The sequence below is a fragment of the Elephantulus edwardii genome, unplaced genomic scaffold, assembly GCF_000299155.1.
Source record: "Elephantulus edwardii isolate Elephantulus edwardi_28Jun2011 unplaced genomic scaffold, EleEdw1.0 scaffold00245, whole genome shotgun sequence".
NCBI lineage: Eukaryota > Metazoa > Chordata > Mammalia > Macroscelidea > Macroscelididae > Elephantulus > Elephantulus edwardii.
Window position 1 is genome coordinate 3,591,361 of NW_006399995.1, and position 17,059 is coordinate 3,608,419.

The 17,059-nt window shown below is 37.8% G+C and overlaps 1 protein-coding gene across 2 annotated transcripts in view; it reads right to left on the reverse strand.

The window, feature by feature from the left end:
- RDX (radixin) overlaps nt 1–17,059 on the reverse strand; it is a 114,065-nt gene that overhangs the window by 60,795 nt on the left and 36,211 nt on the right. For both annotated transcript variants that reach the window (XM_006899054.1, XM_006899053.1), the window contains one exon: nt 8,817–8,947. In XM_006899054.1, coding sequence (XP_006899116.1) covers nt 8,817–8,865 — 49 coding nt within the window. In that variant the 5' untranslated portion in view covers nt 8,866–8,947. The remainder of the gene's footprint in view (nt 1–8,816; nt 8,948–17,059) is intronic.

A 17,059-nucleotide genomic window follows, 5' to 3' on the forward strand; every position in this document is an offset into this window, starting at 1 on the left:
GGTGAAGAGATTGAGATTGTTCACAGCTTTAGCTTGCTTGGCTCCACAGTCAACACTCTTGGCACCAGTAGCCAGGAAATTAAAAGACATATTGCGATGGTAAAGTCTGCTGTTAGGTACCTCTCCAAAGTACTGAAGAGCAATGGTATCGCTCTGGATAAGGTGCGTCTGATATAGGTTATGATCTTTGCAATCACTTGTTATGTATCAGATAGTTGGACAACCACTAGGGAGGATAGAAGGAGAATTGACGCCTTTGAGCTGTGGTGCTGGAAAGAATATTGAGGGTACCATGGACTGCTAGGAAAACAAACAGATTCATCCTGAAGAGGGCTAAACTGGGCGGTGGCTCCTTGGAGGCAAGGATTCTGGGGCTTGTCTGACATACTTTGGACATGTTGTAAGGAGGGACTCGTCCTTGGAGAGGGACATCATGCTTGGTAGGGTGGAGGGACAGCACAGGAGAGGAAGGCCCTCTATGAGGCAGATTGATTCAGTGACTGGGGTAATTGGGATGGGTGTATCGGAGACAGTGCAACTGGCACACGACACAGCAGAATTTAGGGCTGTTGTACATAGGGCCGCTATGAGTCGCAAGTGACTCGATGGCACATAACAACAACACACGTGAAAGAAGCCAGTCATAAAAGATCACATGCTATATCACTCCATTTATATGAAATATCCAAAACATAAGATCAAAAGAGGCCAAAAAAGTAGATTAGTGATTGCCTAGGACTAATAGAGATGGAAAGACTGGAGTAGAGTGACAGCTACAGTATGGAGTTTCTTGAGAGTAATGAAAGTATTCTAAAATTGTAATGATGACTGCACTCTGAAATGTACTAAAAGCCACTGTAATGTACAATTTAAACAAGTGAACTGTATAAGTGAATTATGTCTTGATAAAGCTGGTAAGAAAAGCAGCACAGTAGGTGCTATTAAACTGCTAACCTATAATAATAAAAAAAATTAGTGCACCCCCCCAAAAAAAAAATGTCACTTACTGGTAGATAAAGCAAAATGAAAATAATGGACACTCAAAGATGGCATAAATTATGCTAAGTGAACTAACTCTGTCCCATAAAGAAAATACTGTATAGACATTATAGAAATAATTAGTAAAACATGGATGAGGATCTAAAGGGGGGCGGGCAGAGAAGTGGGGATGAGCAGGGGGGTAATCATGGGGTCACATGGTTTGATGGAAGGATCTGGTGTGAGTGACGATGTATATAAGCTTTGTAGGTAGACCAGTAAAGAATTAAAAAAAGACATAAAACTTTTAAATGTATAGATCATAAAATTCCTTTTTCTTATCTGAGATAAATAGAAAATGTTTCTAGCACAAACTCAGAGTATTTAAAAATACTAAATGTTGTTTTGAGAAATCTCATAAATGTATAGAGAAAGATCAGAATGTAGGCTTTATATCAGGAGGTAACAGAATGCCACCTATTAGTGGATGTAAGTCCCACAAAAAAAAAATGGTACAGCTTTGTATACTTTAAAAAAGGGAAAGAACCTACAACCAGGAGACAATAAAACAGACGAATGAGATCTTCTAAGAATCAAAGCCATATGCACATCCAAAAACTTCTCCAACAGTGTAAAAAGGGAAGCCACAGACTGGGAAAAAGTTATTTGGTAATGACATATCAGATCAGGGACTTACAGCCAGAATTTATAAAATACTTGAGCACCGCAAGATAAATAATCCAATAGAAAAATGGACACAGGATAGGAACACACACTTCACCATAGAAAACATTCAGATGGCCACCAAGCACATTAAGAAATGTTCAAAATCCCTAGCTCTAAGAGAGATGCAAATCAAAACAACTATGAGATACCATCTCACCCCAGTCAGAATAGCAAAATTTAACAGAACAGCAAACAACAAATGCTGGTGACGTTGTGGAGAGACTAGAATCCTTATTCACTATTGGTGGGAGTGTAAAATGGTGCAACCACTGAGGAAGGTGGTATGGTACTTTCTTAAAAAGTTGCAAATAGAGATACCATACGACACAGCAATTCCACTACTGAGAATATACCCCAAAGAGACCATAACTGACATCCACACCCATGTTTATCGTGGCTTTGTTCACAATAGGAAGGAGTTGGAAACAACCTAAGTGCCCATCAACAAATGAATGGATAGAGAAGCTGTGGTATATTCACACAATGGAACACTATGCTGCACTGAAAAAGAAGGAACTCATGCAATATTATTCAAAATGGTTGATTCTGGAGGACATTATGCTGAGTGAAGAAGTATCTCAGTTACAAAGGACAAATACTGCATGGTGCCACTGTTGTAAAACAGGACTGACCTTAGGGTTGGGGGGAGACTGAGAAAGATGGATTAAATAATGTGTACTGCTTTGAAACAGATGAGGGAGAAAACTGTTGAAAAGGGATATGTGATTAGGTATTTTTGTCATGACAAGAGTCCAGAGTGAAAGCTGCATAGTGCAGTGGACCTGGGGGGAGGGACTGTAAAACAATGAAATAATTTTTCTTTTACTTTTCCAAGAGGGTAGTGTACTAGAGGGGAGGGTTAGGAGGGGGAAAAAGTGCAACAATGACTGAATGGAAATCCAATGTCTCTGTAAATTAAAAAAAAAAAGAGGAAGAAACAATATATATTCTGAGACATCTGAAAACTAACTATCAAAGTATAAGTTTGTATTCTTCCCATTAGTCTTGTGTCAGGAAAGAGGAAAAACTCATTAACAACCTCTATTATGTAGATGACACAACCTTGCTGGCTCAAAGGGATTAAGAACTTGAAGGCTTGGACAAAAGATCAAAAGACTACAGCCTTCCATATGGATTACATTACAATATGGATTACATTAAGACCAAAGTCTCAACGGCGGAACCAATAGGCAGTACCACCATGGTACATGGAGAAAAATATTGAAATTGTCAACAACTTCTTACTTGGATCCACAATCAGCATCCTTGGCACCAGTCATCAGACATAGTGAGTTGGGAAAAGTAGGCTGACAGGGACCTTTCCAAAGAACTAAAGAACAATGATGTCTGTATGAAGTTGTGTGTGATTCAGGCCATGGTCTTTTCACTTGCTGTACACCTGAGAGCTGGACATTGAATAAGGACGACAGAAGAAAAATCCTTGCCTCTGAGTTGTGGTGTTGGTTTTGAGTACTGATTATCCCACGAACTGCAAAATTAAAAATAGATGTGTGTTGGAGGTGTAGCTGAGTGCTCTTTTGAGGCAGGATGGAGAAGCTTTGTCTCATATACTTTGAGCATGTTGCTAGAAGGGAGTCCCTGGAAAGGAGATCATGATAGGAAAAGTGGAAGGTAAATGAAAAGACTAAGAATTTCGACAAGATGGACTCAAGTGTGTCAGACATGATGTGGATGGTGCAGAATAGGATAAGATTCAGATTTGTTTTTCATAGGGTTGTGATGAGTTGTACTGAACTTGACAGCACCTAATACCACCACCACATTAGGACTTGAGAAGGAGGTCTGACAGAGGAACAACAAAAAAAAAATAATCCAGTTTAAGTTTTAAATTTTCTGTAGGAAAAAAGTAAAAATTTAGTGGTTATTTGTATATAATGATGAAATGTATGTGACAGCAGATGTTACAAATTGCTAAATTCTAGAGCTGAGCATTTTAGAATTTTATCTTATATATTCTGGATAATAGTGTTAGTCTATCAATTATTTTCATTTATCATTGATTTATACAGAAATCAATATTTATATATAAACCCCCACAAACTTCATGGTTTTGGCCTAGTGGATGAGGAGTTCTACTGCCAAATAAAAGACTGAAGTTCGAAACCACCAGCTGCTCCAATGGAGAAAAATGGGCAATCCCCTCCTATGTGATTTACAGTCTCTGATTCAATAGCAGTTAAGTATGAGATTAAACAACAAATAATTAACATTTTAAAAAGTAATGGCAGGGCTTCGTGACTAGAAGCTGTATTGCAAATCTCAGTGGGTTTTCAGAGGCAGTTAATCACATGGGAAGAGACTGTCCATCCTTTTTCTGTGGAACAGCTGGTAGATTCGAACTTGCCTGAGGGACTGCAGCGCAGTTTCTTACCACTAAGCAAACAGTCATTAGTAAATACAAAACAAAAGCACTTCAGAGTTATCAGTATAACGATAATAAAAAAATAAAACAATAACAAATGTATGTGGAAATATCACACACTACCAATGGAAATGCAATGTGCAGCCATGTTGGAAATCAATTTGGTAGTTCTTCAAAAAAATAAAAACTATCTTATGACTCAACAATTCTACTCCCAGAATATACACAAAAGGATGAAAGTGTGTGTCAGCCTAAGAACTACACAGCTATTCACTGCAGTATCAGCAACTGTAGAAAGTAGAAACAATTCAAGTTCTCATTAACTAAGAAATAAATTGTAGCACAGCCATACAACATCATTAATAACAAAATGCTATAGCATGTATGCTTCAAAAGAAGCTAGTCACAAAGATGTCATATTGCAGGCAAATGTAGACAGACGGACAACCGATTATGGGGTTGCCTAGAGCTGAGGATTAAGTAAGACTATTAAAAAGGCAAAGGTAGAAAGTTACTTTTAGAGATGACAAAATGTTCCAAAATTTATTGTGCTGGCTGCCACAATTCTGTGAATATACTAAAACCTTGGAAAGTTCTGGGGGCATAATGTGAATCCATCAGGGCCTCTCTGGAACAAAGGTGGGCAATCTCCTCCTCTGTGATATTACAGCCTCAGAAACCCAACAGAGGCCACTTCAGTTGGTTCTGATTCAACGACAATCAAAGAGTGTTAGATCAAAACATTCAATCATATACTTTGAATAAGTAAATTATTATAGTATGTGAATTCTACTTCCGAATAGCTGCTAAGAAAAAGAAGTTAAACTCAGAAATGATGTAAACCAGAATGATGGTTACATTAAAAACATCAAATGCACTGCCATGGAGTCAAAAATCAACTCCTGATTCCCTAGTCCATTTCTGAGGCTGTAAATCGCAGGTGTGGCCTCTGGGTTAGAACTCCCTACAAAGGAATAATAACCAGGAAGGGACACAACAGACAACTCTCAGTGCTGGTAATGTTTTATATCTTATAGAGTAGTAATTACAGGAATAAATTAACTTTCTAATATTCACAGCTTCAGTTTGCTTGGCTCCACGGTCAACACTCTTGGCACCAGCAGCCAGGAAATAAAAAAACGTATTGCGATGGGGAAGTCTGCTGCTAGGGACCTCTCTAAAGTACTCAAGAGCAATGGTGTCTCTCTGGAAACTAAGGTGCACCTGATACAGGCCACGGTCTTTGCAATCACTTGTTATGCATCAGAGTTGGACAATGACTAGGGAGGACAGAAGGAGAGTGGATGCCTTTGAGCTGTGGTGCTGGAGAAGAGTACTGAATGTACCATGGACTGCCAAGAAAACAAACAGATTCATCCTGGAGAGCATTAAACCAAGCAACTCCTTGGAGGCAAGGATTCTGGGGCTTCGTCTGACATACTTTGGACATGTTGCAAGGAGGGACAGGTCCTTGGAGAGGGACATCATGCTTGGGAGGGTGGAGGGACAGCGCAGGAGGGGAAGGCCCTCTACGAGATGGATTGATTCAGTGACGGGGGTAATCAGGATGGGTGTGTCAGAGGCAGTGCGATTGGCACAGGATAGAGCAGGGCTTAGGGCTGTTGTACATAGGGTCGCTATGAGTCGCAAACAACTCGATGGCACATAACAACAACAACAACAATATTCACTGAGCCTTACTTGTAAGAAGAGTGTATATTAACTGTTTATGTGCTATCCTTCAATGAAAACATGTTTACTTTATTAAAAATCATTTTTAAGCATTTTTAAAAAACAAACCATAAACCCATAAATTTAAGAGTTAGGGAGCTCTGTAGGCTAACTCAATTGTATGCGGTTCTAATCCACTTGCAGTTCCATGTGAGATGGACAATCTCCTGTTATGCAATTCACCGCCTCTGAAAACCCACAGGAGGGTCAGCTATGAGTGGATCCAATTCTACAGTACTCAACAACAAATTACAATTACATACATTTTAGAAATTCAGAATCTAAGGAAAGTGGCAAAGTAAAATAGTATTTACAATCATATTCTAAAATAGTGACAGACTTTAGGTTAGGTATCAATATGCAATAACTTTCAGACACAGCCTCCCATCTCTAACTACTTCTTGCATCACATTATCTTTACTTCCTTCATAGCACTTGCTACCAAAAATTTTTATTGTCTTCCACATGAGTGGTGATGATGGTGTTTAGCTTCAAGTTGAAATCAACTCACAGGATTTTTAGAGGCAATTAATTGCATGGCAGGAGACTGCACATCTTTCTCCTTCAGAGAAGTTGGCAAATTTGAACCATGTGCTGCTTTTAGGATTGCAGCACAGCTTCATACCACTAGGTCAACCAGGGCTCCCTACTCCACATGAGTTACTGTCATATATTGTAGAGTCAAAACCAACCCATAACTGACCCTCCAGTGGGTTTTCAGAGGCAGTAACTCCAGGAGAAGCTGGTGGCCTTGAACTGCCTGACTTTGGAATTGAAGCACTGTTAGTCACTACTGTATCCGTAATACTCCAAATTAGACGCTTAACAGGCATTCAGAATGAATGAAATCATGGTAACTCTTCCTACAATCTTTTTTGAAAAACAAGAAGTTATTATTTGTTGACCCAGCAACTGAATGCAGATCTGACCATGTTATACCTCAAATATAGCCACCAATGTTATCTTTAATTTTGCTTGAACAATAATAAAAACTATTTAGCAATAGTATCAATATAAAATGGTGGAACAATTCTATTTTATGAACTGTGACTCATCATGAACTAATGACTTTAATAATAAAATTTAAATAAAATGGTAATAAGTGTAGAAAAGGTCCTTCTACAAACAATTTATAGGTTAATTTAGTTGTAGCTTATTTTACATATGGCCAATTAATGCATTTGGATGAAAATTCAGGATAAATTACCAAATAGCATTTCAGGCAGTCTAGGAAAACTTTATTATATGACATGGAGATTAAAGAAGACAGACTGGAAGTCCTTTGCCTTCAAATGGCTGATTTGAAATTATGTCTTAATAAGGATGCTCTATATTCTTTTTGTTTTATCTCCCTTAAATTATTTAATGCTTCTTTATTTAAAAAGTTTTCTGTATGTAAATAAATATTTTTATTATCCAGCTTAAATAAATTAAAATTGAAAGGCTTAGTAAGTAACTCTTCTTTCAGAAAGGGCACATAAAGTACTATCATCAAATCTTTTAAAATCAGATCAGTATTATACATTTTCTCAAAATTTCCTTTTTAATGCACTTCTACAGATATCAGAATTTTAAAAGCATTTTCTCTCTTAAGTATTGCTTATTCTATTCCTGACAGTAGACAGTATGCGCATGTTAATATTTTTATGTCTCAATTCTGTCAACTACAAGGACTTTACATATACGCTAATGTATACTTTGTTAGCATTAGTATAGTAGGATGCTGTATAACTCATTCACTCACTCACTGACTGCTGTTAATTCAGAATCAACTCACAGCTATCCCTCCAGTTTTCTGAAGCTGTAAACTGCATGGGAGGAGAACGCCCATCTTTTTCCTCAGAGCAGCTAGTGGATCTGAACCATTAGAAAGATACCACCTTTGGGTTTGAAGTGCAACTCCCTTCTAACTATGCCATCAGGGTCCCTAAAAACATTTTATAAATGTGTTACTGTTTTTATAAAAAGGAAATTAACATGGTATAAAGAGCATTAATTTGGATTATAGGAAACAAGTTTGCTCTGGGGTTGTGTCGTTAAAACCAGTTTCTTCAATACCATGAGAATTTAAACAAGAAACAATTTCTTGGCCTTTCTACCAATGAGAAGTGAGGCTTTTAATGGGTCAGGATAAAGTTCAAGACCACCCTTATTTCTTCTCTTGGGAATATTCCCAATTCTGTTGGCTATGAAACAATAAACCAGTTTGTAGATTAACAGCAGTCTTTTTAAAGAGTACTCTCCCTGTAACTACTCACACCAAAAAATTTTTCTGCCCATTGTTTAATTGCAACTACCTAGCATGAGAACTCAATACAAAGAATAGAAATACACTTTGAACAAAACTTTTGGCTATTTCTAATAAAACCAGATATTGACAATTTCATGTTACCCTTTGAAAATGAACCATTTAGGAAATGCTAACACATTTATTTTGTTCAATACACTGTCTTTTGTTTTCACCATCTACTTGTTCTTGCAAACAGTTAACACCAGCATTACCGAACACAAGCCACATTTTATAAATGTATCTTGTCTATGAATTGTACTGTCTTTGTAACAAACCGCTTAACAAACATGCTACCAAAGGAAGAAATAACAAAACATTATGTGTGGTTTGTTTTCCAATACATTGAAATAAAAGTTTCTCAAGGATTAATTTTTAAAGCTGGTTTTTAGTTTATATACAGCCATGAAATACACAAACATACACTATCATGAAATTCCTTAAAGTACTGGCTGAAATTGCAAACATCAACAGGTACAAATATATAAAATCATCAAATTAACAAGGGTAAATGTAAAATATCTATGTGTGTAGGTAAATGAAAAAAGAGCACATGTGTACTGCATAACTGAATTTGCCTTAACCAAGCATTTATGAATTGCAAATAAAATTTGGAAAATTTGAACTATTCTATATAAGACAAATAAGGGTTAATAGCAAGATATGACAAGAGAGCAACAATTATGAATTTGCTATTAAACAGGCATTTACCTTTCTGGGCTTTCAGTGTCTGTTCTTCGATTTGCCGAAGACGTTCCATCAGCTCCTCCTTTTCACGTTCTATCCTTTCCTTTTCCTTTTCTGCTATTTCTCTTTTCTTCTTTTCATTTTCTAATTGTGCCCTTATAAAGCATAAAAATTGTCAGTGAGAAAAACTATATGAACTTTGTAAATAAAGCAATGTAAAACAAAGTTTAAAAAGCATAAAAATTGATGTTATAGAACTAATAGTCACATGAAATGTTAGTTTTAAATACACTGAGAAGAAACTACAGTATAATATGGGTTTATAATATGGGCTGATAACCTAAAGGTGGCAATTAAAGCCATCCAGCAGCTCTGTGGAAGAAAGTCCTGGTGAACTGCTTCTATAAAGCCTCCAAATAAGAACACCTTACTGAACAGTTCTAAACTCTATTATGTGAAGCTGCAAGGTGTTAAGAATCAACTTGAGGGGAACTGTGGTGGCCTAGTGGCAAGAAGCTGTACTGCAATCCCAGAGGTATGTGGTTCAAATCCACCAGACGCTCTGCTGGAAAAGGAGGGGCAATCTCCTCCTGTACCTGTTCTTTCTCAAAAAGTTGCAAATAGAGATACCATTTGATCCAGCAATTCCACTACTGGGAATATACCCTGAAGAGACCACAGCTGACATCCAAGCAGATATATGCACACCCATGTTTATTGCAGCTTTGTTCACAATAGTAAGGAGTTGGAAACAACCTAAGTGCCCATCAACAAAGGAATGGCTAGAGAAGCTGTGGTATATTCGCACAATGGAATACTATGCTGCATTAAAAAACAAGGAACTCATGAAATATTATTCAAAATGGTTGACTCTGGAGAACATTATGCTGAGTGAAATATCCCAGTCACAAAAGGACAAATATTACATGATGCCACTGTTGTAGAATGGGACTGTCCTTGAGGTTGGGGAGAGACTGAGTAAGATGGGTTCAATAATGTATACTGCACTGAAACAGAGGAGGGAGAAAACTGTTTAAAAGAGATATATAACTAGGTATTTCTGTCATCACAGGAGTCTAGAGCGAGGGCTACATGGTGGAGGGGACCTGGGGGAGGGTTTGTAAAACAATGAAAGAATCTTTTCTTTTACTTTTCCATAATTTTTGACTCATGTACTTATAACTTGTTAGTCAAATTTGTGTCTTCTAGGTTGCAACACCCCCGTGATACATCTTCAAGGATATGAACATGTACGGCCAAGCACAATCAATAAGAGTGCATCTAAATTCCAAAATCAATCTCCATAATAGTCTATGTGTTTCCTACTGCCAAAGGGGCCCTTTAGAGTAGTGAGAGAAGACCTTCACCCTGAAACCCACAGCGTCCCTTTTCAGCAGGAAGTAGCTAAGAGAATACGCCATCCCCTTTTCCTTATGAATCAGGGTGAGGTCTCTCTCAGGGAGGAGTGATAGGGAATGGCAAAGGACACACTGACAAAGAAGATTAATCAGAACTGGCTTTGACAAGCACTGTGGCATCTGGACAAGAACAAACTGGGAGGAGGGTAGAGAGAATAGTGCAACAATGAATGAATGGAAACCCAAAATCTCTGTAAATGTTTATGAAAATTAATAAAATATAATTATAGAAAAAAAAAAAAAGAATCAACTTGATCCTTTTCAGTGGTGACCTCCACATGTCAAACATGTCTCTCGCAAAGGATCTCCTTCATCCCTCTCCAGAAGAGGAGAAGAGGAAACACAAGAAGTGGTGCCTGGTGCAGAGCCCAAATTCCTATTTCACGGATGTGAAATGAACAAGTTTTGTGTGTCGGCTGCTCCACTGTCCTGTCAGCCTACAGTAGGAAAAGCAAGGCTTAGAGAAGAATGCTCCTTCAGTCGGAAGTAGCATTAAGAAAAACAGCTGAATCAAGATGAATGGAAAAGTATCTCAATAAACAGAATTTTAGATAAAAAAGAAAGTATCAACTTGATGGCAACAAGTTTGGTATTTTGTTCAGAGTATCATTCTGTTAACAGACTTTCTGTAAGAACCCTGGTGGCCCAGTGGTAAAGCACTTAGCTGCTACCTAAAAAATTGGTGATTCAACTCTGCTGGTCACTCAGCAGCGGGAGGCTGTGGCAGTCCAGCCTTGGAGCCTCTGTGGAGTCATTCTACGGTGTTCTACAGATTGATGAGAGTCACAACTGCCATGATGGCAGCAATTCTGGTTTGTGTTTGGAATATGCACTCATAAATGTATATACAAAAGAACCAGTTTATAGAATGTTTCTTATAATGACATTATAAAATACATTCACCGAAGGTGTTAACTGTCCATTGTATCAAGAAAATGTCTTTCACTGAGGGGTAAAAAACCAATACCTTGAAGGGAGCATAAAAGGGTAAATATCTTAGAAGTAAAAATAGCACAGAAGGAAAACAATCTTCAATTGATAAAAAGATGAAAATTATTTAAAATAATTACAAAGAGAAATGAAGTTCTGAGATAGATATATTTATTTATTATATATATATACACACACACATACATACAGTAGCTACCTATAGATGAACCTTAACTACACAACTGAGTTTAACACGTTGCGGCAAATGACGGTAATACACTCGGGGAGGGGGGGGAGTGTCTCTAAGCACAGTCGTCAATTTAAAAGTGTGCAGCAACAGGTTAATAACTCAGAGGACAAAAGTTCTATGACCCTTATATGAAATATGTAGAATTGTTGTTACAGGCAGATGCATCAACACAAGAGTTTAGGGCTATGTGGTGGTGTCATTTACAAGACATGCTGCTAACCAACATGTACATCTCAAAAAAAAAAACCAAAAAAAAAAACACAAAACCATGTACATCTATGGCAATCTGAATTCAAAAATGACTCTGAGGGAGGAAGATGGGGCAGAGTCTTCCCAATAAGATTTACAGCCTTGGTAACAGATGGGACAGCTATCTTGGAACTGGGTCTATGGCAGTGAGTTTGAGGAGCTGGCGTGGGGAAAACAGGGAGCTACTGTTTACAAGACCCTGACTTCTTGCTAAAGCCCTGGTGGCACAGTGGTTAAAGTACTCAGCTCTTAACAGGAAGGTTGATGATTCAAACCACTCAGTGGCAGGAAGACGTGGTAGTATACTACTGTAAAGATTTATAGCCTTGGAAACCTTCAAAGGGGCAGGCAGGATCACTATGAGAGAGAATCCAACTCATATGGCAACATTTCTGGTGTGGTTGTAGCTGGAATTTCTGCTGAGGGAATTGAAAGTTTTGCAAATAGTAATGATGGCTGTATATTTTCATGTTCATTCCTGAAATGAACAAAAAGGAATTCTTTGAACTGGTTGTGACCTATAAATGACCCTCCAGCAGGTTTTCACAGGCTTTAAATTGCAGAAGAGACTGTTCACCTTTTTATGCTGAGCAGCTGTGTATTCAAATGGCTTGCCTGTTAGTGGGCAGTACAATTCCTCACCCCATAGGCCACCAGAGCTCCCAAAAGCACTGAACTACACACTTAAAAATGGAAAAATTATATACCATATATAGAGGATCACAAGAAAACACTTAAACAAGTTTCAATTTGCAGGTGGTATCCATTTATGCCTAGATAAAGATGACATAATAATTTTCTTTTCTTTGACCATTCCATTAGAAGGACAGTGTCTAACTCTCGGTCCCTGTGGTTTCCCGCTCTGCCTCACAGAGGCTGTGCAAGACAGAATAGAACCACCTTAGGTTACCAAAGCTGTAAATCTTCACAGAAACAGACTGCCTCCTCTTTCTTTCAAAAAGCATCGGTAGATTATTTTGGTTAGGAGCTGAAAAGATATATGTATAATGAGTTTTTTAACTCTGGTGGCCTAGTGGCAAGAAGCTGCAGTGCAACCCCAGAGGTACGCGGTTCAAATCCACCAGATGCTCTGCTGGAGAAAGGAGGGACAATCTCCTCCTGTACCAGTCAGATCTGATTTGATGGTACACGCACAAAAAAGTAATGAAATAAAGATTATCATCAGAGCTCAGTGGGAAAGAGTGCCTTGACCACTCAGCTCTATCTGCTATGGGTTTCATGAAACTATTTTTCCCCTTTCATTTTAGTGAAGAATTATAAAGTGACTGGTTTCCTATAGTTAAGTCTATTCATTAAACATCTATCAAGAGCCTACCACAGACGAGACAGCGTCAGTGAACAAAAACACAAAAATGAGCATGAGAGATAAGATGCTTTAGATAATATTTTGGAATTATGTGAGGACCCAATAAATGTTTAAAATTTTATTTTTATTATGATTTATATTTTTATTTTTATTATCATTTTATTAAAATCATTATGTTTTACTGAAAAATAAACGGTTGTGTGATTTCATCTCTGAAACTTATCAGAATATGCCAGAATCTTCACAGAACGACATCACTGCCATCTGGCGACAGCTCTGAATTTCAGGCACAAAGACAAATAAATTGTTTCTCAACTGCCACTCTCTGATAAACATATGAACAAAATTATACTATCAAACCTTTTCTTGATCTATAAACTGAAATTTTTCTGCAGTTTTCAGACATCAATATATTGCTAACATAGAAGACTATCTATATTCACAGTAAACAGCTAGAAGTTGCTGTTAAGTACCGCTGAGTCGAAGAAGACTCATAGCGACCCTATGAACAAAAGACCTGAACACTTGTATAACTTTCGTTTCTCCACGTTCATAGGGTTTCCGGAGGCAAGCTATTTTGGAAGTGGATACCACTCCTGATTCCAAGCTTGTTTTAAGCAGGGAGCTCCACCAAACACTGTCTACCATGGGTAACCATTATTATATTTGACACATCAGTGTCACAATGTTCAGCATCACAGTAACCACGAGTTACCCCTGTACAGAAAATGGACAGACCAGTGCTATACCACTTAGAAGAATGTTTGACCAAAAACAAAACCAGGACTGAAGGCACAGATTAAAATCAGACTCCTTTGGCTTTGCAGCTTAACTTTCTATTCACTAGGCCAACAGCAAACAGCTAAAGCTGTCATAAATTAATACGAAGTAATACTTGGTGGGTGACCTCATCTTGTGTCAAGCTCATGATGTACAAGAGTCATTGCAATGACATAATCAGTGTTCACTGCATTTAAGAATGTAGGGCCTGGCACTCTATGAGGAAAGCCTATGTCTGTTCAGAAATTTCCTACAAGGTACTTTCTCATCACCAGAAGGGAGAGCCACCAATACGTCATGCCTTCTCCCACTTCAACAACTTAGCTAACTCTCCTTTCTCTTTACCCTATCTTAATCTATGTAGCATATGTAGAGAAAATTATTTAAGGATTTGGGAGTTCCACCCCTTTTAGACAGCATGTTGCTGTTAATAGCAAGTGTCAAGTCAACTACGACTCACTGCAACCCTATAAATCTTGCTCTATTGTGTGCCATCCTCAAAATCTCTGCCATGTTCTCAAATCCAATGTTGTGCAGCTTTTTCTCCTCATTCTGAGTCTTGTCACATTGGCAAATGAAGGTCCCGTGTTGAGAAAAAATATTACTCCTTCTGTTATTAAGGTTAACTCTTCCTTGTGGAGGCAATTTCTTTCCTAGATGTTGTAGTCTGAGTGTCTTTCAACCTGAGAGCCTCACCTTTGGGTATGAGACCATGTAATGTTCCAATGCTATTCACAGGGTTTTAGAGGGCTTATTATTTCAGAAGTGCATGGCCAGCCCTGCTTCTTTTTTAGTCTGTCTTAGTCTGGAAGCACTACTAAAACCTGTCTACCATGGATAACCCAAAGAATAATAATAGAATGTCCTAAGTTCTTTGGGCAAACGAAGGGCTTGGCAGCCCCTCTCTCTTTGTTCGTTAGGCAGCTATTTTCCACAAAAACGAAGGCAAAGCATTTTTTAAGTAATTACTAGTACAGCTATGAGCTACTCTGTTTCCTCCCACCTGGGGAGGTCAATTAGCTTGTACCGACCACTTGCCAGCCTATATTAGTGCATCCAGCAGTTAGTTTGTTCCCTTATGGCAAATACCCTCCTCTCACTTCAAGACCTGAAACATTTGAAAAGGCCTCACTCTACACAGTTGAAGGTTATAATATTCCAGCAACTCAAAACTTTCACATGCAACGTTCTTCCTCAAAGATGGAAGTAAAAGAAAAAAGGAAGCAGGAAAGATGATTAAAAGATAAGCTGGCCACAAGCAAGCCTGGGGCAGAGGCAGGGTACAATTTTCATACTGAAAAATGGAACAGATAGCTGATACTTAAACTGATTAGAACATTTAAAACATTTTAGTAAGTTTACTTTGTTTGACTCTTTTTATGTTCCCATGTCTCATGAGAACTGTCTCCTAACTAAGGTCACAAAATACTTGGCTGCAGGTGTCATCAAGTTGGTTCTAATCCACAAGGACCCGATACAACTGAACAGAACACCGCCTGGCCCTGGGCCTCCTGCCATCAGTTACTGCTGTGTTTGCACCAAGGGAACATCTTCTTTCTTTTTCACAAATTTGCTATTTTGCTAAGTATGATTTCCACCTCCAGGATCTGGTTCCTCTTGACAAATGAAAAAAGTATGTGAGACGAAAGTCTTGTTGTCTCAGCCATGATACTGGATACAGTCCTTCTAAGACTTATTTGTTCTTTTGGTGATCTACAGTAGAGCAAATACTCTTCATCAACTCCAGCATTCAGTCTTCCTTATCCATTGTCCAACCTTCACATGTATATGAGGTGACTCAAAATACCAATGGCGTGGGTCACGTCCACCTTAGACTTCCAAGTGACATCCTTGTTTTTAAGTACTTTAAAGTGCTCATTTTGAGATTTGCTTAATGCAATACAAATCAGAGTAAGAGTAAACCTAGAGTAAATACAGCACCATCACCAAATGGTACTTATTCACCATAATACATGTACTAGAAGATGCTAGATCAAGCTTCTATCTTATGTAAAACTATAAAATACTTTCTTACTTTTAACTCATGAATAGATGCTGAGACAACAGAATCTTTCAAAGCGTGTAAAAGATGACAAAGAGGCTGTAAGAAGTTTGCCTTTTGAGAAAGTTGGATTAAAAGGCTACAATGGATAAGAATGAAGGCCAAGTTATGCATATAACAAACCACATTAAGGGATGTTACAGAAGTTTTCTGGACATAGTCAAATAACTACTGGGAAGATTTACTGGGTCAAATGGTCAAAAGTGTTGAGGGAATTGGTTGAACACAGTTTACAAAGATAATGTTCTCTACATGCTAGCTCAAGTAGCATCTGGGAGGTGTTTAAAGCCTGTGAGCAGTCATCTAAGATACAACTACTGGTCTCTACTTGTATGAAGTAAATGTGAATAAAAGACATCAAAAGCTCAAACAAACTAGTCCTAGGGTCTAATAGCTCAGGCAAAAACCAGCCTCTTGGAAACTTGAGACCAGAAGACCTAACCTGTACTCAGCCATCATGACTGGCCAATCTGACCAAGACACAGCAGAAGATTCAGGAGAAAACAGAGAATTAAAACTCAAATTCCTGAAACAAAATTAAACAAACCCAAAGCGAAAGAGTCAGACCAACTGGACCAATTAAGAGAAACTAGAGGAAGTTCCAACATTACTGCCCTAACATAATCTGTGAACTAGGAACTGAGGCCATTTCGACAGGTTACTACTCTTCAGCCAAATAATAGACTGGCTTATATACAAATGTCAATTGTGAGAAGTATGCTTCCTTAAACAATTAACTACAAGAGACACAAAACAGTCAATATTTATCCAAAAGTAAAAATGAGAAGGTGAAGAAGAAAGATGTGAAGGGAAGCTAGGCCAATGGAAACAAAACAAAGGGGAAACTGTAATACTGACACACTGTAGAGAGAACAAAACCATCTATTAAAATTATTAAAGGACAAATTAATTTTCTATATAAACTTTCATATCTAAAACAACAGTATTTTTTTAAAAAAAATATGAAGTTCAATAAGGAACTTTTTAAAAAGCATAGATCGAACCACAAATGACCTTAAGACACATGAGAGCAGTAAATTGAAGTAATAATCCAACTTAGTATCTTTAATGGTGAAATCAGGTATTACTGGAAAGCTCACACATCAAACTAAAAAAAAAAATCTTTTGCTCCACAATCTGAATTTAAAAAATTAATTCTCTACAACCCCCATTGCATACTCCTACGATAAAAATAATGCCCTAAAATATAATACTTTTAGACTATTCTCTCCCCCATAGACTTCAAGTAGA